This window comes from Leucopleurus acutus (genome assembly GCF_964270905.1).
Source record: "Leucopleurus acutus genome assembly, chromosome: 10".
Classification (NCBI taxonomy): domain Eukaryota; kingdom Metazoa; phylum Chordata; class Mammalia; order Artiodactyla; family Delphinidae; genus Leucopleurus; species Leucopleurus acutus.
In genome coordinates, this window is record NC_139153.1 from 48,852,770 (window position 1) to 48,877,463 (window position 24,694).

At 46.9% G+C, this 24,694-nt stretch overlaps 1 protein-coding gene across 2 annotated transcripts in view; it reads right to left on the minus strand.

Annotated features, from left to right (window-relative positions):
- Positions 1-411: 411 nt before the first annotated feature.
- The window catches only part of ITGA9 (integrin subunit alpha 9), a 353,501-nt gene continuing 329,218 nt past the window's right edge, over positions 412-24,694 (minus strand). For both annotated transcript variants that reach the window (XM_082848454.1, XM_082848455.1), the window contains exons 27-28: positions 16,437-16,556; positions 412-4,847 (exon numbers count right to left, since the gene is read on the minus strand). In XM_082848454.1, coding sequence (XP_082704580.1) covers positions 4,749-4,847; positions 16,437-16,556 — 219 coding nt within the window. In that variant the 3' untranslated portion in view covers positions 412-4,748. The remainder of the gene's footprint in view (positions 4,848-16,436; positions 16,557-24,694) is intronic.

Genomic DNA, 24,694 nt, shown 5'->3' on the forward strand with positions numbered 1-24,694 from the left:
GGAGGGGATCAAAAATTAAGAGAACACAATGTTTGTAAATGTGTAAGGATGCTACCAAAAGGCTTCCGGGAAAATGCTTCATGACTGGCGGACACATGAGGAAGCAGTCTACTAAAAACGAGGAATCAGCTGCATTTAATTCGGGCACGTTCCTCCTAAGACCAAGGTCCCAGGTGTGGCCCTGGGCAGGTGGGTGATGCATAGAGAAGGTGGCGACCATGGAATGGAGGCCAAAGACTAGGGACAGTTCGGACACATTGAGTGGGTTCTTTATGTGCAATTAGACGAATCTGCATGGGCTCTTTAAATGCTCATGTTGTGTTACACCGAAACCCCATCTTTAACAGCCTAAAAAGGCTCAAGTACTTCAGTAGCAAAAGAAATTACAGACTTAACTCCCAAATCGTTTGTAGCCGTTTTTTTTATTCCAAACACGTACTTTTGTAAACCTGCATTTCCCAAACAGTGCAAGTGAATTAGAAGTGACTGCACAGACTTGAATACATGCGACTTTGTGAGGAGGAACACCCCTCCCACTGAAATTCCTCAACGGAAACGTACACAGATGCATCAATCAAGTTCTGGAAGTGAAGTTAGCGTGGGTGCCTGCCATGCAATTCATCACACTCTTAAAGCTTTTAAACTTACTCCGCCGGTCACACCGTGCACATTAGAATTTGAAAAAACCTTAACACAGTCTGAAATCTAGATCATTGTGCTACAAAGCATTGCATCACGTGGGACATTTGTTCATTATCCCCCTCACATGCTGAAAATCAGAAGACATTCTAGAAGGTTCATTTTGGCCCTACTGCCTTTGTATCCTAACCCTTCAGCCATTCTTTGCTTCAGAACATATTCTCCACTGTGTATATTCTTGCTCTATATAGCAAAACAACACATGGACTAAAACCCTGCATACTTGGAGCATTTCTAAGGGACACTCGTTTTCTGCCTTTTATCTGCTAAAAGGCCATTTCCCCCAAATACCAATCCTTTGCTTTGCCTCTACATTTCGGGAAGTCTGAATTAGGTGCAGGTTTCATCAGGTGTAGGTTTTACAGGTAACCCGAGTGTAACTGTGTTGCCCTGATATGATGCCTTATCCAAAAATAAAAGTAGAATAACCTTTTTTAAAAACGACATTGCTACGGTTCCACAGGTAGCATATCAGCACCCATCACAACCACCTAGGGGACCTGCTACACATCCACATTGAAAACAGGTCCCTGATGTTTCCAGGAGGCCCGCTGGTTTTGTTTTGAACCTCCCTGCCTCTGGCTCCAGGGCTGAAGGTTGCATATGATTTGGTGAAGGAGGACTTTCCATCGGATTTTCTACAAAGCTTACCCAGCTTCAGAATGCTGATGGAAGTTTCCTGAAGAATTGACTGAGAAAGTCTCAGTGACCTCAGTAGCAAGTGATTCTGGCCGTGTGCCTGTCAGTCACCGTAAAGCCACTGGACCCACTCACTCCTGCCAGTGTCCCCTCGTTCCTGAACCTCATGGCCTCTTCTTTGTGACAGGTCCAGGGCTCACTTAGGTGATGTTCCAAACTCCTGAGTCCCATGTAAACTGAGCATAAGTGAATCATTTTTGAAAAGGGGGCATTATTTCATTTAATTTCTACAAAGGTCCTTTTTTCATATTTAAAGAGCACCTCAATCCTTCTGACAGTTGATTATAACCCTAGTGAATACACAACCAAAAAGCTGAAGCAGACTTAAATAATGCTGTGCAAGAGAACATCAGATGGCATTCCCCAGTGAACCCGCAGAAGCAGGAAAGGTGGAAATTGGAAGGCACTGTGGAATTTTAAAAGAACCTTCTGGAGAAGGAACAAAGACACACCAACCCATCCTGTCTGCTTCCCCCAAGAGCCTACTGAGGGCTTCTGAACTGGATGGAGCTGGTGAACCGGCCAAGCTGAGAGCGCTGATAACCTGCTCAACTTCCCTATCTCTGTGCTAAATGGTCACCTCCCCAGTCCATGCTGCCCCGCCTACTCAGCATCAGGAGATAAGCAGATGTACCATCCTCCCCATACAGGTTCCAGAGTGGCTGCCAGTATTTCCTCCAGTGGACGCCAAGCGTGATTTTCTTAAAAACTGCCCTATTTAGTCTTAGTAATCTCCTGGGTATGTGACCACTCGTGTGTCCACCACTCAGAACCACCCAGAAGCACATGGATCCCAGCTCTGAGACTGGCTATGGAGCCTGCCCCTCCCCTGGTGAGGCTTTCCCCTCTGGCTGGCAGAACCGCGTGCCTGCCAGTTATCCTGCTACACTGTCTCCCATGCGTCTGCACACCTTGCAGGAGGCTGGCTGTGGCTAGTCGTGCATTTGGCCAAAGCTGCTGATGGAGCTGTCCCAGGCCTACCACCTAAGAATCCTAAATGATTTATTAAAGGACAACATGAAACAAAAAGCAGAAGTCCATCCAAGAAAGGCTGCAGATGAGGTCTCGTAAAGGAATTCACGATCCCACTTTGGGAAGATCTGCCTCCCCTGGGGCAAAATGTGGGGTGGTGTTCACTGGGGAACCCCCCGCACTTAGCACAGGGCCTGACGCACAGCAGGGGCCCCATACATATCTGTCAGAGGTGAACTCTGAGTGAGAACTGGAAGGGGAGCATGATGCATTCTGTATCTTCCTGTGTCAGAGTCAACTGCGTAAGAAACAAAAAGACACGTGTGCTCCCTGCCAGGTTTGCAACCGCCCAGCACCCTCATAATTTTGCCAAAACTTTAGATATCTTTGCAAGCATTAGCCAACTATGTGTCTGGAAAAACCTATCTCCCCTGAAGTTGAGTTCTGTGTCTTTTCAACAATACTCACGGGCCCCCGCACATCTTAGCTCCCAGTCAACAAGGCCCTATGAGAAAGATGCCTGGTCTTGTTTCTTGTTTCATTCTCATCTGATGCCATCTGTTTGTACCCGGGGCTTGAGCAGCCTGTGATAAGTGACTAAGGACTCTGTCAGACCCTGCTCTTCGGCACGTTTCCCCCTGTACCAGATGGTTTTCCAGCAGCGGTAAAAGCAGCCAGGGCTGCTCATGGTTATTGAATGTTCACTACGGGCCAGGCATGATGTTGAGCTTGCTACACACATCACCACCTCGCCCTTTCAGAGAATCACACTGCACTCAAATCTGGACAGCACTGCGTGTCTGGTAATGAACACTGTCAAACAGAGAGCTTGGATAGTGAAGGCCATAACTCAGCATTCACCTGTACAGGGGATAGGCGAGGACGTCAGTGCTATGCCCAGATCCCTCTGCATCATTTCTTTTGCATTATTTCTGTGCGCTTCCCAGGCTGGGGGTGCAGCCCTCTTTTTGAGGACTGCTCCTGAGCTACTGGGGCTATTTTGCTGGCAGGAAGTGAAAGCAGAAAGTTTACATCTCTCCTGGGTCCAAGACTATGAAAGCTCAGCTCCCTTGCCCCAGGTTGGGACAACTCTGAGGCATAACTTACCCTCCAGAGCCCCCCAGCAGGATCAGGCTGAAGACCCCCTGCACGGGACCTGCCCTGAAATGGCTCCCTTACCTGTCTTCCTCCCCTTCTGTGTCCTGCTTCCCTCGTGTCCTTACTGGTGTGCCCTGGGGATACTTCCTTAGTAAGTTACTGCGTGAAAATCCTTGTCTCAGGGTCCACTTCTTAAGAATTCCACCTAAGACACGATTAAAAAAAATAAGGACAGGTTGAATGGTCATCTCTGGGAAGGACACTGCAATTACCATTAGCTGGGACAGCAAGAGTGATGGGGATAATGGAGACCCCTGGACTCAAATTAACATGAAAAGATAACACATCACAGCACTCAGACACAAGTCTCTGCTTGGTGGGCACCAATTCAGTCCCGGTGGTATGCGGACTCTGATGCACGATGTCCAGGATAAGATGCCATTCTGAGGTTTACCAGTGATGAAATGGCATTGCTCCAAGCTTTCATGTCTTAATTTAAGTGCAAGGAGGGTGAAATGTCTGCTCTATAAGGTGATGCAGAACAGACCTCAAGAATCAGGTTTTTCCATCCAAATTCCTGCTGGGAATCTTCCAATGAACGGTACAGATGAAAAAACTCTCGTGGTTCTTCAGCACATTATTCCGCACTTGACTCCAGGCAACAGAGATGTGAGATGCCTTCGGGCTCAGCCCCAAACCACAGCTGATATACAGCACCACCCGCTGGGTGGATTCATCACATGAGGTTTCTTCAGATGATTTCATCTGAGTCTTCTTTAACAGCAAGTTCCAGAGTACAATAAGATCTTTATCCTTTAACATTTGTATGAATATACAAGTATTTCCAAGATTTCAGGCCAGATATCAGTGCTTGAGTGAACTATATAACCATTTAATAGAAATAATAAAACATCGATACAAATATAAAGACATAATCAGTATAAAAGGCTTATATTTATAAAAATACTTTTAGGTAACAGTTTTCCCCTGAGGGTTGACCACGCATGTTGCATCCATAAATATCGCCTGGCTCTGCAGCTGGCTTTCCAAAGTTGTGAGTTCAGCTGGAAAAGGAAGTGGTGGTGGTTCCAGTCAGGTGACCTGGCCGAAGTGACTGCCTCAGGTTGGCACCTGGGCTTGAGAGAACGAGGACGAGAACAGCATCGTGGGGCCTCCGAAAAATCTGGAGAAGATTCTTTCTTCCAAATATGGAAGATACAAAGATCAGGAAGACAGGCGAACCACTGGGCCCCATGATCGGGGTGGGGTGGGGTGGCAGGTCACTGGTTTTTCTGGACCCAGTCCCAACTGTCTTCATTCTCTTTACGGTTCTTCTCAGCTTCAATAATTTCTTTGTACCTTCTGCGAAAGAAGCCCATCTGAAAGGCAGAAAGAGGAGGCGCCAGGTTAGAGATGCTGGGAAATCAACCGTTTTGATTCCCAAGCCACCTGGACCCGGAGGAGACATGACCTATGCTCACAACTCCTCAGATTGGGCTGATTTAGAAAAAGCATCATGTGGAACCACTTTTCAAAATGCATGGACTTCCTGCAAGCTTCCTTATGATAAGTTGTTTGTTCCTTGTAATGTGCTTCTGGTGGAGTGTTTCCCAAACTGTATGCTGGGGAAAACTAGTTATTGAGCTATTCATAGGTTGTTTGGGAGTAGAACAGATTCCACGGTCAAATAAGTTTGGAAACGATACACTCTTTAAGAGATTCATAATGTACAGTAGAACAGTAAAGGATCAAATCAAGCTTTTAGGAAAGGATTAAGAAAGTCAGGGACTTGATATTTCCCAAGCTTATCTGGCTTTTGATAAATCTATTAAATCCTGAGAGAGATTAGCCATTGCAGAATAATTTGATAAGTACTGCTCTCATACAATAGGAGTTTTTTTTTTTGCGGTACGCGGGCCTCTCACTGTTGTGGCTTCTCCCGTTGCGGAGCACAGGCTCCGGACGCGCAGGCTCAGCTGCCATGGCTCACGGGCCCAGCCGCTCCGTGGCATGTGGGATCTTCCCGGACCGGGGCACGAACCCGTGTCCCCTGCATTGGCAGGTGGACTCTCAACCACTGCGCCACCAGGGAAGCCCCAATAGGAGTTTTAAAGTATCTGCAGACCTGCATCCTATCTTGCTGTCCTCCAGATCTTTCACTCAAATCTGTGACCCCCGTGAGCTGCCGAGCTGCCGTGCACACAGCTGGCAGTGTGTACCCCCCTAAAACTGGCAACTCCTCCTGAGCCACGATGGCAGTTTCCTTTAGCTTAGTTCTGAAAAGACCTTTCCTTCCGATGTCTATGGCTTTTCATACAGGGTAAGATGAATTTCCATTTCTTTTCACATGGTCAGCATAGGCACTACTGCCATATAAAAGTAACTTTTTGTAGCCCAAAGCTGACCTTTTCTCCCAAGCTCAGGAAGACCTGGTATCTCTTGTCCTGTGCTCCCTAGCATTAGTGGCCTCTGTTTCTGAGATCAGACATCTTCCTGCATCTGCCCTTAAACATGACTGACTGGAGTTGGTGTACAAATACCCCAGCTCCCTCTCTCCTTGGGTGCGAAACCCTGAGGTGCATGCTCCGCGTGGAACTTTCCTGCAGTGGTAACCAGCTTGATAACACATCCTTTATTAGCTTCCTTCCCTGCCCTCTCTTCCCTGGTCCCCTATCACTATTTCTTGAGATTATCTTCCAAATAAATGACTTGCCCTCAAATCCTTGTTTCGATCATCTTGAATAGGGGAATTGAAACAGACATGCACACTTGGCTCGCTGCTGGGAGGCTGTGCTGCAGGTCTGTGGTACCACACTGTCACTGGTGTATAATTTCCATAGTCATATTTGAAAACACTTGAGACTAACAATCTCTGCAATCTGCTGCCAATGGGGGATGCACATACAAAACCTGCCCTAAACAAATCGTCACGCAAACCCAGGCTTGTGGGCACATCTAACTCCTTTGTGCATCTTTCCTCACACTCCTTCACCATGAACCAAGCATCCACAGTCTCACTGCACCATCTTCCTACTCCTTGAAAGGGGCTTACTGGCCCAGGTGAAAATGAGAATTGTCAAGAGAGCTGCCAAGACAGCGCTGGTCACCTCCACCCACATTGCCAAGGGAGTCCTGAGAGTTCCCTCTGAGAGCAGTCTGACGGCTGGGAGGGAGTGGAAGCTTCCACAGAACAGCTGGCAAGGGTCTTGTGCTCTGAGCTTCGATCCTGAAGGCCCGTTTCACAGACAGACATTGAGTTCCCTGGATATGTCCTCTCAGCATCAGACCACATCTGTCAGAACCTCACTTTATGACACCTCCATATACTTTTCTCTCATTAAATCTCTACCACCTTCTCCCTTCTGCAAGGGATGTGGAAAGAAGGCTTGGCTTGAATGTTCTGGATAATTAGAAAAAGGTCGTTGTTGTCATCCTCAAAGCATACCCACAGGAGGCCAGGAAAGCGACCCAAGACTTCATGGAAATGTCTAACTCAGAAGTTACTGCTTGAAATCTCATTCTTGAAAGATAAAGATGTGGTTGACAGGGCGAATGTGTCATGTGCACCTTCTGAGCTGAGGAGAACATAATCATAGAAAGAAGGCTGGATATAACACGAGAACAAGATTCTTTAGCACATGACTCTACCTGCGGATAGTGTGATGTTTCAGTGATCTCCAGTTACTCACTTTAACTCTAGAGAAGTAACATATCTCTACTGTGGCACCAATCAAGCAGAGCTTTAACTGTCTGCTCTCTTATCATCTTTCACATTTGTCTCAGGACTCCTACAGATTTGTGCTTTTTATCCCCAGAGCTCAGCATCTCACCGCTACTTACTGCCAGTGATAAGTTGCAAAAATGCCCCTGTATCCATGCCCTGTACCGTGGCTTTGCAGCAAGTCCTATCAGGAGACGGAGTCTATTTTCCACACCCTGAATCTGAGTCGTGACTTGCTATGACAGTTGGGTGCATGGGAGGTGATGCCCTGTCAGTTCCACACTTAGGCCTCAAAGGCCTTGCACACTTCCACTTGCTTTCTCAGAACCCTGCCTTGCTTCCAAGTGAATGAGTTTGGTCTTGCTGCTGAAAGATGAGTCCACCAGCTGAGGTCCTCCTAGACCTGCCAACCCCCAACTGCTTGCAGGTGTAGGTTTGAGCCCCGCTGAGATGGGAGGACCTCCCTGTTAAGCTCAGTCCAACCCTCAGAATTGCGACCTATGTAGATGGTGGTTGTTTTTAAGTCCCTAAACTTTGGTTTGTTACATAGCAAGAGTTAACTGATACAGAACTCCATATTTTTTTGCCTGAATCACTGAATGAGTCAACACCCACGGGAAAGGTGGCTGAGGGGCAGCCTGACAGGGCTCTAGATGGAAAGAGCATCACTGTGCCCTGTCCTGCTGAACAGACTTTTCTTGTTCATCTCTAAGGAGGATGAGAGTCAGCTCACCTTCTCACAGCTATGCTGGCGTAAGGATTTGATACAGAGTACACAATCTAGCAAGGATTGAGAGTGCCTGGCCCAACTCTCACAGGAGGCTCTCCTGTGCTCATGTTTATGTGTGTCATACTTTTTACCAACAAAGTGATGGTATATCATCTCCTGTAGGCATCCAAAAGCAAGCTCTTTTGTCTCAAGTGGTACGGTGTCAGCATTAGTCTTTGTTTTTAAATTTAATTAATTAATTTGGTTGCACCGGGTCTTAGTTGCGGCAGGCGGGCTCCTTAGTTGTGGCTCGCTGGCTCCTTAGTTGTGGCATGCAAACTCTTGGCTGCGGCATGCATGTGGGATCTAGTTCCCTGACCAGGGATCGAACCCAGGCCCCCTACATTGGTAGCTCAGAGTCCTAACCATTGTAACACCAGAGAAGTCCCTCAGCACTAGTCTTGAAAAGTCTACCCGTGCTGGCAGTAACCGTAGAGCTTCTCTTAGAAACAGCCTTGCAAACTCTCCACCCCACTCCAGTGAGGCAGGATATCCAGAGCCCTGTTCCCAACATAACCTGTGTGTAGTCTCATCTTTAGATGGAAGCTTGGAGCTGCCACTGGTGTCTGTCCTTCTTCTTTGGAGCCCACAACCATTTCTTAAAACACAGATCACGCTCATGTCTAGGGAGTGCTGGGTACAGTAACGCAGGCTGTGCACTGCATATAAGGGGGGAGGGTGCCACTCATATCAGAGAGATCATGGACGTGTAAACTTATTACAACTATTTTCCAGCAGATGGCAGTCGAGTGTCTTTTTCTAACAAAATCAGTAGATTTTTCTGAATTTTCTGACAGATGGAAGTAAAGCTTCTGGAGGAAGGGGCACTGTTTACTTGTCTGCACAAAGGTGCGATATAGTCTAGAGGTGGTTCCGTCAAATTAATATTGTTTCTTACGTGGTCAAACGAATTCCATTTCAGAAAAAGAGAATATCACCTTTGTGCTGTTGTTTAGAGCCCAGTTTTGGCTTTTGATATAGAACCCAAAGCCCAGGCTCTGAGTTTACCAAGCCAGGGTTCCCCAAACAACTGTGTCATACCAGGCCTGCCCAGTGCCACAGGACCTACTCAGAAGGGTTGGATGGGAGAGGTGCCGCGTGGGGAGCCTGGAGTTCTGAGTACTGCTCACGCTTGGCCACAGGGCAGGTCATTTCCTGGCTCTGAACCCCAGTGTCTTTGTCTCTGCCCAAGAGATCGATGGCATTTTCGGACCTCTTCTAGCCCTGAAACACAATGAAAGCTTTTTATGTTGGTCCCCAAAGCAAACTCGGGACTGCAGCCTATAGGCCATACAGCTGTGTATCCAGTCCTCACATGTAGGAGGCACGGGGAACAGAGTCCTCGCCTGGTATCATTTTTTCTCAAAGCGTTTTTGGAAAATTAAATTTCCAATTTTTATATTAAAGTATGGATATGTTATAAAGTATAAAGAAGTCTAAAACTCTTAAACACTAAGATAACTCAAGACTTCAAAGACATTTCTCTCCTGCAGCAGGCCTACACTCTCACCATCACTAGTACTCATGGTTACTTTGGGGAAAACCTTGGAGAGATGTTGGGCAAACCTACATTTTCCCAGCCAGCTGAGTTCACACTGAGGGTGCCGGGAAATGAGCCGTGATGAGTTAAGCTGGACCCTCAGCAGCCCCTCACTCAATTCCAGTTCAGTGGAGTATGTGTTTTCCTGCACTTTTTCTGGATCCTTCCAGGGCTTGCTTTGCCACTTGAGGGGCAAAAGGCTCTGTTTATAACTGCTGTCTGTAGCGGAGGGAACACTCATGGAAACCCTACAGGAAGAGAGTCCAGCCAAACTTGGCTCCCCTGGAAGCTGAGGGAGCAGGGGTTTTCTGGCTTCTTGTCTGTGCCACTCCTGAGGGGGACCTGCGGCCCCACAGGGCAGCTCCCTCAGCCCTCCTGACAGATTCACACAACTTTCTGATATAAACTTGTATCAAAAAAGCTGCCAGAAAACACCTAGGGAAACAGCAGGTTTCCCCTGAATGGCCCTAATTAGGAAGGTTCTGAGAGGGGCCTGGGGCCCAGGAAGAAGTGAGAATGACTGGGTTCTGGGGTCCACATCCTACAGCACCAGCCTTCTCCTTCCCAGCCCAGTTCAGGGTGAGTGAAGGGCGGCCGCACAACCCCACGGCCTCTGGTCTCTGGGGAGAGGCCCACCCCCTCCTCCCTGGCTTTTGGATTGCCTCCTGGGCAGCTATTCCAAGGGCCTTGGACACACTCCTTCTTTGGACTAACTCAGAGCCTCATGTTTATGGGTCCTTTCAAGTTCCTTGACTATTTACATAGCACGTCTCTGTCTCGAGATGTCAACAGTGCAACATCAGCCCAATATTTACTTCCAAACATAAATAAGTCCCCACTGAGCGTCTCTGGCACATGGTCTTAATTGAGACAGTGCGAAGGGTGTGTGTGTGTGCACGTAAGTCTGTGCATTTTCATTTTCTCTGCAGGAGAAACAAGGATGGGTCCTCACAGCCCAGCTGGAGGGCAGGTGATAACCCCAATGACCCCTGGAGGGGCTGCCAAACCTACCCATCCGCTGGGCCATTTCACAGATTTATTTTTCCAAGTATTTCTGCTTGAGGTCAGCAGGAATGCTCTTAAATGAAAACCAGGAGCCCAAAACCAGCTCTGGAGCAGCAGGCTCTTGGAACAGGCCCGGCTGACAGAGGGTTCGAGACAGTCCTTCTGAAGGACGGTGGCAAACCCACTGCACAGCCCACCTCTATACCACTTGTGAGAAGGCAGAGCTGGCAGGTCCTGGGCCTTTTGGGAAGAGGCTGGTCATGGGGCTGGCCAGGCCATGGCACTGCCTTTTGCTCCAGGCCATCTCACTGGCAAAAGGGGCCAACAGGAGAGAAGGGAAAGGTTCCTGGGCTGGAAGCAGTAGAGGAGGATGCAGTTTTCTCCTTCACTGAGTGGCGGCCTGTGTGTTTTGGCAAACTGTACAAGGGAGCGAGGAGAGGGGGAGAGAGAGGGAGAGAGAAGCCTGGGGCCCTAAATGAGGCTTTTCCTCTTGAAGGAAAAACATCCCAGCATCTCCACTCTCTAACCACTTGACTCAAAGGCTGGCTTGATGAGTTGAAGGCACTTTTTAAAGGTGCAAGTCACATATACCCTCTGAATGATGAAATTCCTCCTATAAACAGGCCTTTACGATTGTCTTGAAGAGGCACAGGGCCCAGGCCATTTCAAACCCAAACAGGAGCCAAAAGAAAGGAGAGTGGACTCATTTGGATTTTTCTCCCTTAAAAGAGTTTCCTATTTCAAAGTTTTCTTCCTGCACGGTGGCTTGGCAGGCTACTGTAATCCTTGCACAGAAAGTTTAAATTATGGCTCCCAGTGTCTGCTAACAGCTCGGCTCTGGGAAGGCTGATTAGGATCCATTTCAGAATGTGAAGAAGGGTCTGGTTAGCTCAGGGCCCTCGTTGTGGATTTTGCACCGGAGCCAGGACCTGCTGCGGCCAAGCATGAGACAGCGCCTGATGTGCCACCGGCCGACCCTCTGGAAGGCCCCGGAGGAGAGAAGGAGGCTGAGCATTAGGCAGCGAGCCTGGACTTCGGCTCTGGAGAAGGTATTTGCTGACCCTATAAGGGGTTTCTGTTTCAGATAAACAGGGGATGATGGGCATGTTGGTAGAACCACGGCGACATGTAGGAGGTGTGGCACAGGCTCTTTGCCTGGCCAAGTGCTGCTTACTCCTCAGGATGTGCTTGGCTCAGCCTCGGTCACTTAACTGCTTTCCCCAGTCTTTACAATGGAGTGAGGGCTCTGCTGCTTATTACCTCTGTCCCTTCACCCCGAGCCGGCCACTTCGCAGGGATCTGTTTGCTGAGTGAAGGCACTGGCCAGCTCACAAGTGTAAAGCATGCTAACCCGCAGGCCTTCATGGCACAGAAAATCCATCCACACTGGGCCAGCCGCCTTGTTCTGTTTTTGATACCACACCACCATCCTTGTACTTTCTGGGGAACAACCATTTTGGGCTCATGAGCTCAAGGCAATGGCAAGCAACCACAGGTAGCGGTGTCAGGTACTACACCAAAGGGAACTTCAAGAGATGTGGCTCTAGAAAGGAAAGAGGACTTGAACATTGCCCACCTGTCTTCAAAGGCTCTAGTGAAGTGTTTACTCATCAGCAGTGGCAACTGGGTACCATGCAGTGACTTTCCCCTTGAAAGGATTGGAGGGAATGATATGTGAAATACGGTAATAAGCCAGAAGCAGTTAGACCTCCCATCTAACTCAAATATTAGGCCCATTAATCAACAGATTTCTGTGCACTGAATTGTCAATATTAGACCTCTATACATAATGCATGTTTCTTAGGTTACAGACATAGGGATCCAAGTTGACAAGAGGTCTGTAGTTGACTCACAGACATAGAGAACAGACTTGTGGTTGCCAACGGTGAGGGGGATGGGTTGGAAGTTTGGGATTAGCAGATGTAAACTATTATATATAGGACGAATAAACAACAAGGTCCTACTGTATAGCACAGGGAACTATATTCAATATCCTGTGATAAATAATGGAAAAGAATATGAAAAAGACTGTATATATGTGTATAAATGAATCACTTTGCTGTACAGCAGAAATTAACACAACACTGTAAATCAACTATACTTCAATAAAATAAATAAAAAACAAAAGAGGTCTGCAGTTGAAGTTTTAGGAATATGTAGGTCTTCAGAATAATCCTACATTTCATTTGCCCTTTTCAGTGTCCTATAAAGTCATTCTATTTAGTTAGTCCTTCAAGAGAAAAATATTTTTCCTAACGAAACTCCCTCTGCCGAGCTCCTTACTGCACTGTCGCTGTGCCTGAACAGACTACCCACTCTGAATGTTGAGTGCGTTCATGAACCCTGCACCGAGGTTTAGTTTTTTTTCCTCCAAGGAGCTCAATCATAATTTTATCTATGACACAATGGAAGAGAGATGAGGTTTCATCTACTTCAGAACAACAAAACTTCCAGTTAGGCTAATCGTCCTTTGCCATAGTGAGTTTTACAGAAAAGATTAAGATTTTGCCCATATTTCTGAATATCATGTATGTGATAGACAAAAGATGGCCACTAATTCTTCGCTACTCCTCCCATTGGGAGGCAGAGTCTCTTTCCTGTTCCTTGACTCTAGGCTGGCACGTGACTGCTTTGACCAACAGAGTGCAGCAGGATGATGCCATGCCAGTTCTGGGCCAGCCTTTCAGAGGACTAGCAGCTCTCACCATGCTCTCCCAGAGCTGAAGCCACCATGTAAAACATCAGCCCACTCTTCTGGAAGGGCCACATGTAGAGGCCCTGAATCTACACGAAGAGAGGGAGGGGCCTGGCAGAGTCCGGCCTTCCAGCCATCTCCACTCAAGGTGCCAGCCATGTGAATAAAATTGTCCTGTGAAGTGAAGCAGACCAGCCTAGTCACCAGGTGAATGCCCTTGTGTGACACCACTCAGTGACACTTGGAGCAGAAGAATCATCCAGCCAAACCCTTCCTGAACTCCTGACCTATACATTTGTTAGGCAGAAGGGAACTCAATTTGGTGGCAGTTTGTTGTGCGGCCACAGCTACCCAGTACCATATAAAAGACTGTAATTTAGGCAATAGCACCACTGACAACCATGAAATCCTGCTGGAGCGAAAGCCTTTAGGGTATCTGCCTAGTTCCCTTCTAAGATTAGCCCCTATCCCCACCCCTACCTGGCCTCCCCACACCTCCACACTGCATCTTTCTCCTGCACTGGCCTTAGCTGTCTGGATGTGGGAGACATGTGACCCAGCCCTGGCTGGTCACATTCTCTCTGCCACCTCCTGGCCTCTTGCCACAGTTGTAGACATTTGACTTGAGCTGAGCCAGTCAGATTCTCTCTCCCAGGCTTGTAGGATTGGGACTCAGAGGGGGCTGATGAGTCTGTGTCTGTGGCTAGAAGTTTTGACGGCATCACTCATCAGCTTTCTCAGAGGTGTTCTAGACCCTTCCTTCCTCCAGCAGTTAAGACGACCTTGTCTGGTTAAGGCCGCTTGACTGCCACCACTCTGCTTTCATGGCCAGTCCATGGCAGCGGGTGATGTCTGCCTTCTCGGGCCCTGGCTCTTTGGATCACACACAGCTGGGTGGCCTCAGGGTGCTGACCACCCCATGACACCCCCTCCTGACACACCACATTCTTTAAAGAAACATGGCAGAAGCAAAGTGAAGCAGATAGCAGTTGGAAGGAGGTGGGAGGGTGTGCTCAGGAGAGGGGACACTCCTGAGTGGCAGAGCCAAGTGGGGGGCCCAGAGGGAGGGGGTGGGACACAGCCACCCCGCTCCCCACTCTGTGTCCCTGTCTGGTCCCATGCACCCAGCAGTGGAGGATGGTGTTCCCTCTCTTCTGAAATGTCTGTACAAAGGCAGAAGGAAGTATCTCTCTCTCACACACACACAAACAACCCCCCCCCCCCCCCCCCCCCGCCCAAAGCCCTTACTGTCTTCAGATCCCAAACACTGAGCTGGCTTTGTTCTCTACCCCCAGACCAGACGTCTTGGCAGGAAGGAGTTGGAGTTAGAGAAAAGGGAGAATTAAGACTCTATCTGGCCACGCAGATTAAACAAACAACAAATGGGCAGGTTTTTCAAAAAAGGTAATATCTGCTCCTGGTAAATATACAGGAAAATGGGCTCTTTTGATACACTGCTTGTATAACCTTTCCAGAGGGCAACTGGTAATATGTAATAAAAGGCTTAAAATACGCATTTCTTTTGACTCGGTAATTCCGTTTCTAGGGTTTCATCTTAAGGACATAATGAAGGAGTTGTGCAAATATTTGGCTCCAAGCATATTCACTGTGGCACTGTTACAAGAAGTGTGAAACCAGAAGCCACGTGAATGAATCCCAACATCCGAGGACTGGGATCTGCCATACACCTGCAGCCTGACGACAGCGCTGGACACGGGTTTTTAACAATAGGAAAGACTTTCACAATTCTGCATTCAGGGAAAGCTAGGCTGTAAACTAGTAAATGGGATGTCCAAAAGGCATGGGAACCTGAGATAAACTGATTTTCAAGTAATATGCTCAATATATTTTTCTTCAACCTCCAATACTTTTTTCAGGTGAAGTCCAACTGTCAATCTGAAAAGATGTACAACAAAAACACTATTTTCCCTGCGTTTCTAGATTTCTTGGATACTCTGAAGTATATTTACTATACTTTTTTCAGATTGATAATTGAACTCATTGCTTTAATTTTAGAGGTCCTACACCTTAAAAGGTATCGGGTATTTTAGTGGAGAATTTAACACACTATTCACAAATAAGTGGGTGCTATGAGAATGCCTGGTCTCTGTCTATTATGTAGGGAAAAAGTTCAAGAAGAGACAATGCTGGTCTCACCACGGTTACTTCTGGGATGGGGACTCCTGAGTATTTGACAACTTTTCTGCTTACTGACATGTGTCTATGTTTGATCAATACATACAAATTATTTTGGAATCCCAAAGAAACTAATTATTTGAATTTAAAGGATCCATCCATAATCATGTAAGAGGCTGTTTCCACCTGCCTCTGAAGCGTGGAACACTGGAAAAGCAGGAACTTGGTGCCAGGAAGTCCCAGCTGTGGTCCCTGGTGCTGCTGTAGGAGCTGGGGACACGGTGGAAATAAGAACAGACAGGACCCAACTCACGTGGCACACTACCATCCCGTGGAAGAGACAAACCTTCCTCAGATAATGACTCTGAAACCATTACTGATGAATACAGAGGCCCTAAAGTCAAGGACACCAGGTGTCTGAGAGAAGAGTGCAGGGCAAAGAAACCATCTTAGAATTGGGGGTGAGGACACCCCTTTCTTCTTGAGAAAGTGACAAGAGGCAAGATGTGAAGGATGAGCAGGTGCTCCCTGCTGAAGGAGACAGGGCAAGTCTACGCCCTGGGGCACCTACGAATGAACCCCCATGGGGTTGGGAGAACATCTGATGAAGCTACCCAGGCAGCACTCCAGACATACAGCCCATCGCCATTACTAGAATCCTCTGGGCAGAAATCTGTTCCATATTCCACATGGGAAAAGAACAAAGGATGGCTCTGTAGTTTCTTTTCTTGTTTTTGTCCCAAGTAAAGGATAACCATCCCCGTCCCAGTCCCAGCTGTTACTCCCCAAGCTTGTGCGTTGGAGTGAGGCTCCCACCACCCTGTGTTAGGACTGGTGGCAACTCTGCTAGGGAAGGCAGGAGAAGAGGGTAAGATTTTGGGGTTCCCTCTAAAGCGGTCCAGTCCTCAGGTGTGAATGGCCTCAGGAGGAGCCTAGACTCCATTCACTGCCTGGAAGGGACCCTGCCCTCCTTTCATTGTACCTGCACTGGGAAGGAAGTTCCACCAGGAAACCTTTTCCCACGATGCGCTCTAGCCCTGCTGAGGCAGGAGAGCTGGGTGTCTGGTCGGGGACTCCCTGGGGACCTGCACTCTCCACTCACCTTCCAGAGCAGCACAGCCAGCAGCAGGAAGATGAGGATTCCCACCAGCAAGCTGATGGCAATGATCCACCCCACGACGTAGCCTCGGGGCTCCAGATTGTGCAACGCCTCGAAGACCACCTGGGAGGCAAAGCAGAAGTGAGATGGTTCCCAAACGGAAGCACCCACCGCCTGAGGGGACCCAGCCTGGGCTTGACATTGGACTGAACTGGAGAGATGTGTCCAGACTGCTGTTACTCTAAAGAGGGCTCTGTTGAGTGCTTTCCTGGGTGTATACGGATGGATTTTTCACAAGGACCTGAAAAGGCACTTGAAATCGCAGCCCCAGTTCTTGAAAGGGCTGTAATGACAACAGGCCTGATTTAAGTATCACGAAGTGAACGTAAGTGTGGTGAAAAACTGAGAGGACGCACTATGTTCTTGATTCAGAACAGACAGTAACAGTCTGTTTTATTATGGTTTTGAAACAAAGGGCATGGGCGTGCGCTCCAGGTAAGACAGTACTTCTTTCTGAGTGTTCCGTGCACTGTGTAACTTAGTGTGATTACTCAATTAATGCCAGTTTCCCCAGGAGACTGTGGACCTCAAGGGCTGGGCACAGTTTGCCTTGGGTCTCATGGCGATGCCTAGCACACTAAAAGCACTCACTCGAGGAGCGGAGCCCTGGTCTCCAATGGGAGCCATAGGTCCTCAGAGCCCATGTCTCAGTGGGGCAAGTTTTCCCAACTTTGATGGAATCTCAGTGGTGTGCTAGCTCACATCAATGGTGCCAACGGTGTGCATCTCTTCCCAGTTCCACATCTAAGGATGTTACAATGCTATTTTGAAATGGTCCATCACAGGAGTATTTATACCACCTAAAGTGGCGCACAAATCAGGGCACCCCCACCCTCCTGCCAGAGAAGTGATAGCTTAACACGTGCTAGCTCAACACTGACTGTACTCTTTGGCTCTATTTTCGCCCCACTGGTCACAGTAGAGTTTATTTTTGTAGAATTCAAAGCATCCATTGTGTCCTCTACAGCCAATCCCCTAACACCCCACCATCCCATTCAAGCTCCTCTGCTGAAGAGACAGAAATCTCAGCTCTGGGCAGCCCTTGGCTGCAGACAGGCTGGCCCAGCCACAGGGCTTTGTCCAAGCTAGGCCGTGTGCTTGGAATGCCCAGTCCCTCCTTGGAGAAGGCCTATGTAAACCTGGCTCAACCCTGAAAGCCAGCTGATTTTTTGCCTGGCAGGAAGCCTCGCTGGTTATGGGAGCTCCTTGCTCAAGCCTCAACGGTGACTGGGCACATGACTGAGTTGATACTAGCGCTATTTATGTTACCTTTTCAGGGCCTGGCTTCCCTCTCTCTGTAACAGTTCTTGAATGCTCCTCTGTGTCAGGCTCTGTGCTTTTCTTGCAGTCTCTTGTCTAACTCACACAATCACCCCAGGAGGTATTTAGCACCTATTTTACACAGCAGGACATGGAGGCCCAGAGAGGACAAGGGATTTGCTCTGGGTCATGTAGCTTAAAATGCAGAGTCAGGATTTGAACTCAGGTCTAGTCAACCCCAAACTCCCAATCTAAGCTGGTCACCAGCACACCACAGAGTACTTGGCTGACAGTGGCTCTTTAAAGATTATCTGTCAATTAAATGGATCATTTACTGTCTCTTCCCTGGTGATAAAGAAAGCAAACACAATCACCTTTGTCTCAACTGTCTTCATTCCCACAGTTGAGGTGGGGGGGTGTGCTGGGGGAGGGGAGGATGGTCATCCATGAGGCAGATCCTGAATTCAAAACATTATCTCTAGGGAAATCAGAGCAGAAACCATTCCTTCCTATGTTGGAACAGATCAAAGAAAACTGCCTACAGAACACAGTAGTCACTTCTGGGAATGGAAATAAGGCCTCTTTTCAGCACATACTCACTAGCTGTGTGACCTTGGACAGGGTACTTTATCTCTCTGAGCCTCAGTTCTCTCCTCTGTAAAACAGGGGTAGAACAGCACCTCCCCAGAGAACTGAAGGGACTAACGCATGCAGAGCGATTGGCAGAGCCCATCCCTGACACGTGGCGGGTGCTCCCATCAGCATCATTAGCACTGCTGGCAGGGAGATTTCTTTTGAGGTTGTGCATGGTTGGCTGGCACCCTTTTTAATTTAAAAAAACTATTTACTGAAGTCTAATATACATAGAGAACAGTCTACGTAACCTAAGTGCACAGCTCACTGCATTTTCACGAACTGAATGCGAAATGCATCTGTGTAGCCAGCACCCAGATCGAGATGCAGGATGAGACCAGCTGCTGAGAAGCCCCCTTCACGCTCTCTTCCAGTCACAGCCCCCACGAAGGGTAATCGTCCTGACGGCCAAGAGCCTAGATGAGCATCACTGCTTTTGTCCACGCTCTCCCTGGAAGGACTTCTTCCTTCCACATTAGGTTTGGGAGATTCCTCCAGGCTGGAGCATGGCATTCTCATTGCTGTGTGAATACACCTCGATTTATTTATCCATTCTACCCGGTTTGGGGCTATTACAAAGAGGGATTTTCAGACATGAGGCGATCCTGAAGGAGGAATATTTGGGGGTGGGACAGAAATGGGCTGTGAAGTCTGTCATCTTAAGCCTACTCTTTTCTATCTGGTTCAGATTAGAGATTTCTGTCTTTAAAGACAGATAGATTCACGTCTTTGAGTTACTGCCCCTAAAAGCTGTGGATCAAATCACCTCTCACATTCAGAATCTCTGTGGTGTCTTGCCCAGGTCAACTATGAAGCACCGTGGCTGAGAGGGGCACCCTTGGGCAACCAAGACAAACTTCTCAGTTTCTTCCTCTGTGAAATGGGGAAGTAAGATAGTGTCTGAAAGTTCCTGGTGTCTGGTCGCATAGTGAAAATCTGCTGAACCTTCCTGTTGACAATGAGACAGGCTGTGGGCTCCGTGGGGTCAGCTGTAAAGTCCAGCCCCTTGGATCACCCTGAGAGCCGCACAGGGACGCTGCCTGCCCGCAGTGTCTAAAATGCGTATCCTGGCAAAGCTACCTTGGAGGTCTGGTTTTGTAGAGACAGCGAAGAGTATCCGCTACAGTTTAGTCTGGCAAATTCCACAAGAATGCCCTGGCACTTCCCCGGAATGTGTGCTTAATCTTTTATTATTTTTAGTGATGCCGTTCATCATCTTGGATGTGTGCTTTATGCTTTGGCAAAGCTGGTTCCTGCACATCGCGACTCTAATCAACTCATTAAGTGGAAGGATCTGAGCAGCCTGAAGTTCTAAGAAGTCACATCTTAGATAAAAACCCAAAGGAACAGCAGCATGGACCACAGAGAGAGGTAGGAAGCAGACAATCCAGTCTGGTCGCCACCACTAAATAGCAGGATGATCCTGGTGAAGCCCTTATACCTCTTTATTTTAATTCAAAAATTAAAAAAACTTTTTTGAATCAGCCCATGGTATTTTTTAATGTTTTTTTAAAATTGAAGTATAGTTGATTTACCATATTATATTAGTTTCAGGTATAGAGCATGGTGATTCAGTATTTTTACAGATTATACTCCATTAAAAGTTATTACAAGATAATGGCTATACCTCCTTGTGCTACACAGTAAGTCTTTCTTACTTATCTATTTTATACATAATAGTTTGTATCTCTTAATTCCATCCCCCGTACCTCTTTAAATATCTTTTCTCCACCTCCCCAGTTACCGCTCCAGTTCAAGCCTGAGCTTCTGTCACCAGCACTATTTCAGGAGCTTTGGAGGAGCCTTCCTGCTGTTAGAGTTGTCTTCCTAAAGCACAGGCCTCATCACGCACTTCTCAGTTTATACTACAGATGGTTTCCCTTTATACCAAATATACATTTCAGGGTACCAGGCTCTTTACAATCCGGTCTCCTTCCTACCTTTCCAGCCCCTGGCAGGACCTGTACTCACATGCTAGCTGGTTAGAGTTATCTCCCTGTGGGACCTGTGGCCTCCTGCCTGTCTGCAGCCTGCTTTTGCCACCTTGGAAGACTCTTCCATTCCTGTCCAGTTGACAAACTGCAATACTGCTTATCTTACAAATGTTCATATCCTATTTTTTTTTTTTTTTTTTTTGTGGTACGCGGGCCTCTCACTGTTGTGGCCTCTCCCATTGCGGAGCACAGGCTCTGGACGCGCAGGCTCAGCGGCCATGGCTCACGGGCCCAGCCACTCCGCAGCAATGTGGGATCTTCCCAGACCGTGGCACAAACCCGTGTTCCCTGCATTGGCAGGTGGACTCTCAACCACTGCGCCAGCAGGGAAACCCTGTTCATATCCTTTGATCCATTAATTCTGTACTTGAAAATTTACTCATAGGCAAGAAACATAAAGTACAGGAAAAGTTTTATATTCGAAGATGTTCACTGCAGAATTATTTATATTGGTACTGAATTAGGAATATCCTTAATGGAAAAGAATACAAAAAAGAATATACATGCATAACGGAATTACTTTGCTGTACACCAGAAACTAAACAAAACATTGTGAATCAACTCTACTTCAATAAAAAAACAGAAATATCCTAAAAGTCTAACAATAGAGCGACAGATGAGTAAATTACAGCAATCGCAAAGTAGAATACCACAGAGCTGTTAAAATGATAATACATCTGGCTGTCAAAGTATGATTTTCAAAAAGTTAAAAACATGACTCTCATACAAATATGCAGCAAATACACATTAAAAATTTATTTAATTCATGACCGAGGGAATCAGGATGGTAAAGCTAGTTCAAAAAAGGATCTGAGAATGTGGGTAGTTACAGAAAAAAAAGAACAGAAGAATGTTGAAATCAGATACAAAACTGAGTAATACCTTACACGGCAATAAACTATAACCTTTGGGATTATATTTTCTGCCAGACAGAAGTCATTTTCATCTTTACTGGCAAAAGGCATTTTTAACTTAGTTTTCTATAGGTTAATATGTAATTTCACAGAATATGAGCCCTAGGGAGTTAGGCAGGCCTATTAGAACAGTGTTGTTTTTCTCAAATTTTAAGGTGTGTAAGAATCACATGAGGAACCTCGTTAAAATGCAGATTCTGAATCAGGGAGTCTGGATTGGGGCCTGAGCGTCCACATCGCAGTTACGCTCACTGGTGATGCTGATGCTGCTGGTCCAAGGACCACACTTTGAGTAGAAAGGGGACAGAGAGTGCTCCAGGCGTGAAAGGACACACAAGCATCTTTTGCCTGATTTCCAAGTTTTACATACTTTAGAAAACATGATAATAAAATGGGAAAAATGATAAATGCTATAAAGTTATACGAAAAAATCAATATCAATTTAGCATACAGAAGACTTCAGCTTTGCAGAAAAATGTAGGAAATTTTTTAAGTAAATAGGTGTTTTTAGATACTACGGGTATTGTTTTCTCTTTTCTACTTTTAACTACTTTTTAAAAACACTGAGCATTTTAAAGCCAAGTTAAAAAAAAATTAAAAGGAGAGACTCTGCTCCAACATCTTCTGTTCCAAGAAGACTGACCTACTCTGCTCTTTTCAGCAGAGTTAATCATTCTCTGAGCTTTTGGAAACAGCAATTTTTCAACTTCTCTTAGCAGAGAAAATCTGCGCTAGCACCCCAATGTATAAAACAGAAAAAACTGGAGATTCTCTGTTTATAAAGAAGGTGGGAAGCTCGAGCCCTGCCTGAACGGTCCCCCTTCCCAAGCCAGTCCCTTCTACCCCAGGCCCAGCAGCCCCAGAACCAACTCAAGGGAACCCACAGCTCCACAAAGCTTAGCTTTAAAACCACAGTGGAGCACTTCATCATCATCCCAGTCCTAAGTCCTCTTCACTCTGTAAGATAATGATGTATCTTCCTGTCTATGGACTCCAGTAAACTGAATTCTTACAGAACAAGGATTTGAATGCATGTTCTCCCGTCACCTAGACCAAGGTAGTGATTCATCATGTGATTCATGAAGGCACAGATTAATAAATTCAATGTCCTTTTTGCCATACCATTCGATGAAGTATGACTATGATTCAGTCTGCAATGAAGAGAGGATGAGATTTGAAGCTGGAGTTTCTGAGTGTGCTTCTCTTTTTTCTACTTCAAAAATATATCTGCAAATGTTATTTCTTTTGGGAGAGTCCTGGTCATCCATCCACACATGCATCCATCTGCCCATCCACCCCATCTGTCCATTTGTTTGTCTATCCATCTGTCTGTTCGTCCGTCCATCCATCCATCCACCCATCCAACAAATGTGTACACAGGACCTACTATGTGCCGGGCACTGTAGGGATTCATTGATGAATAAAACAGGCAGTCTTTGCCCTCATGGAGCTTCCAGCTTGTAGAGAATACTGGCCAGTTAGACACATAAATGCAAAATTATAACTTTAGAAAGTGCCCCAAAGGAGAGGTTCATGGTTAGAAAAGACTCTAAGATAAGCATGGCAGTCAGAAAGAGTTTTCTGAGGGACTGTCTGAGCTAGAGTTAAAGGGTAAGCAGAAGTTAACTAGTCAAAGAGGGAAAGGAACAACATTCCAAAAAGGAATAGCACGTGCAAACCCCCTGTGACAGAAGAGAGCCTGGCAGAGGTGAAGTACTGCCAACAGACAGTGAGCATGGAGCAAACGAAATGAACAAGAAGTCACCGGAAAATGTTCAAGATGAAGCTGGAGAGATGGGAAGGCCTGGAGGCTGTGTTAAGAATTATATCCTTTATATCAAAGAAGCTTGTGGCTTCCATCTGAAAACTGGCCCCATCTAGCTTTTTGATGGCTGCACTAAATCAAATCAAACCTGTAGTTATTTTGATCTTAATGTCTAATTCCTAAATAATTTAGTTTAATAGGTTACTTGCTTTTCATAAAACACTGAAATTCAAGCTTCTGACTCTCCTTCTCCATTCAGGTAGAGAGGAAATCGCTCCAAAAAGCAATGTAGAACCTCTTTTGTCTTCCTGAGGCATGGCTTTGAAAATTACTTATAAATAATCCCTGAGAATCATCAGATTCATTCATAAAATTACCTGAGAAAATTGTTGATAAGCATAGGAGGAATAAGGGATGCTTTAATTATGCCATTAAAAATACTGTGGGGGCTTCCCTGGTGGCATAGTGGTTGAGAGTCCGCCTGCCGATGCAGGGGACACAGGTTTGTGCCCCGGTCCGGGAAGATCCCACATGCCGCGGAGCGGCTCGGCCCGTGAGCCATGGCCGTTGGGCCTGCGCGTCCGGAGCCTGTGCTCCGCAACGGGAGAGGCCACAGCAGTGAGAGGCCCGCGTACCGCAAAAAACAAAAACAAAAACAAAAACAACACTGTGGAATTAAACCTAAAAAAAAAAAGAATTATACGCTTTATCTTAAGAGGCATGGGAGGTCAATGGAAGGTTCTAACTAGAGAGTGACATGGTTTGCATTTTGCAAAGAGCACTCTGGCTGCAAAACGCATCTAGATTAGAAGGGAGAACTTTACATGGGGGTTCAAAGAACAGGTCCGTTAAGAGGGCTGCAGGGGAAGTGGTTTCCCCAGCAGAGATATACACTCCCAGTATGAAAGGAGAAAAAAGACTGAGGCTGAGGGGGAGTCTGCACGTTTCAGAGGGTGGTAGGAGGCTGAGAGATGGGGCGGCAGAAGTTCTGACCAACGAAGGGATAGATGATCACACAGCAGCAGACTGAAGCTGGAGGGCTCGTGTGTCGGATGTTAACTAATAATACATAAGAGAATTGAGGAGCACGAGGATTTGCCTCAATAGAGTCCTTGAGGAGGACAGACATCCGGCAGGGGTGATGGCAGGCCCACACGCTGGGCATTCTGCCTGCTACTGTAAACCTGAACGCACCTGAGGCTGGCAAGCTGGCATCAGGGAACCACCAGGAGCCAACTTCTAGTCTGAGGCAGCTGGTAAGCCTGAACCACAGCACTTGATTCACTTGTATGTTTCTGGAAACTTTTATGTTCTGACCACTGTAAATATGCCCAATGTCATAGCTGGAAATGCTCAGGTCTCCAAAAGGCCTGAGAACATGACCACAATGGGGTACAGCTGGCCCAGGCCTGGCTGGATGGAGGGCTTCCACGGCTGAGGGGACAGCTCAGCATCAGCAGCACTCGAATGGAGGTTCAACCCCAGGCCCCACTGCCTGAAGGTCAATTACAAGGGCAAGATGCTTTCCACAATTGACATCACACACAGGTCTCACAGACGGAAGGAATTTATATAAAATAAAAAGTGGGAAAAGAAGAACATCTGGGACAATGAAATGTCATTTTCATCTGCTTC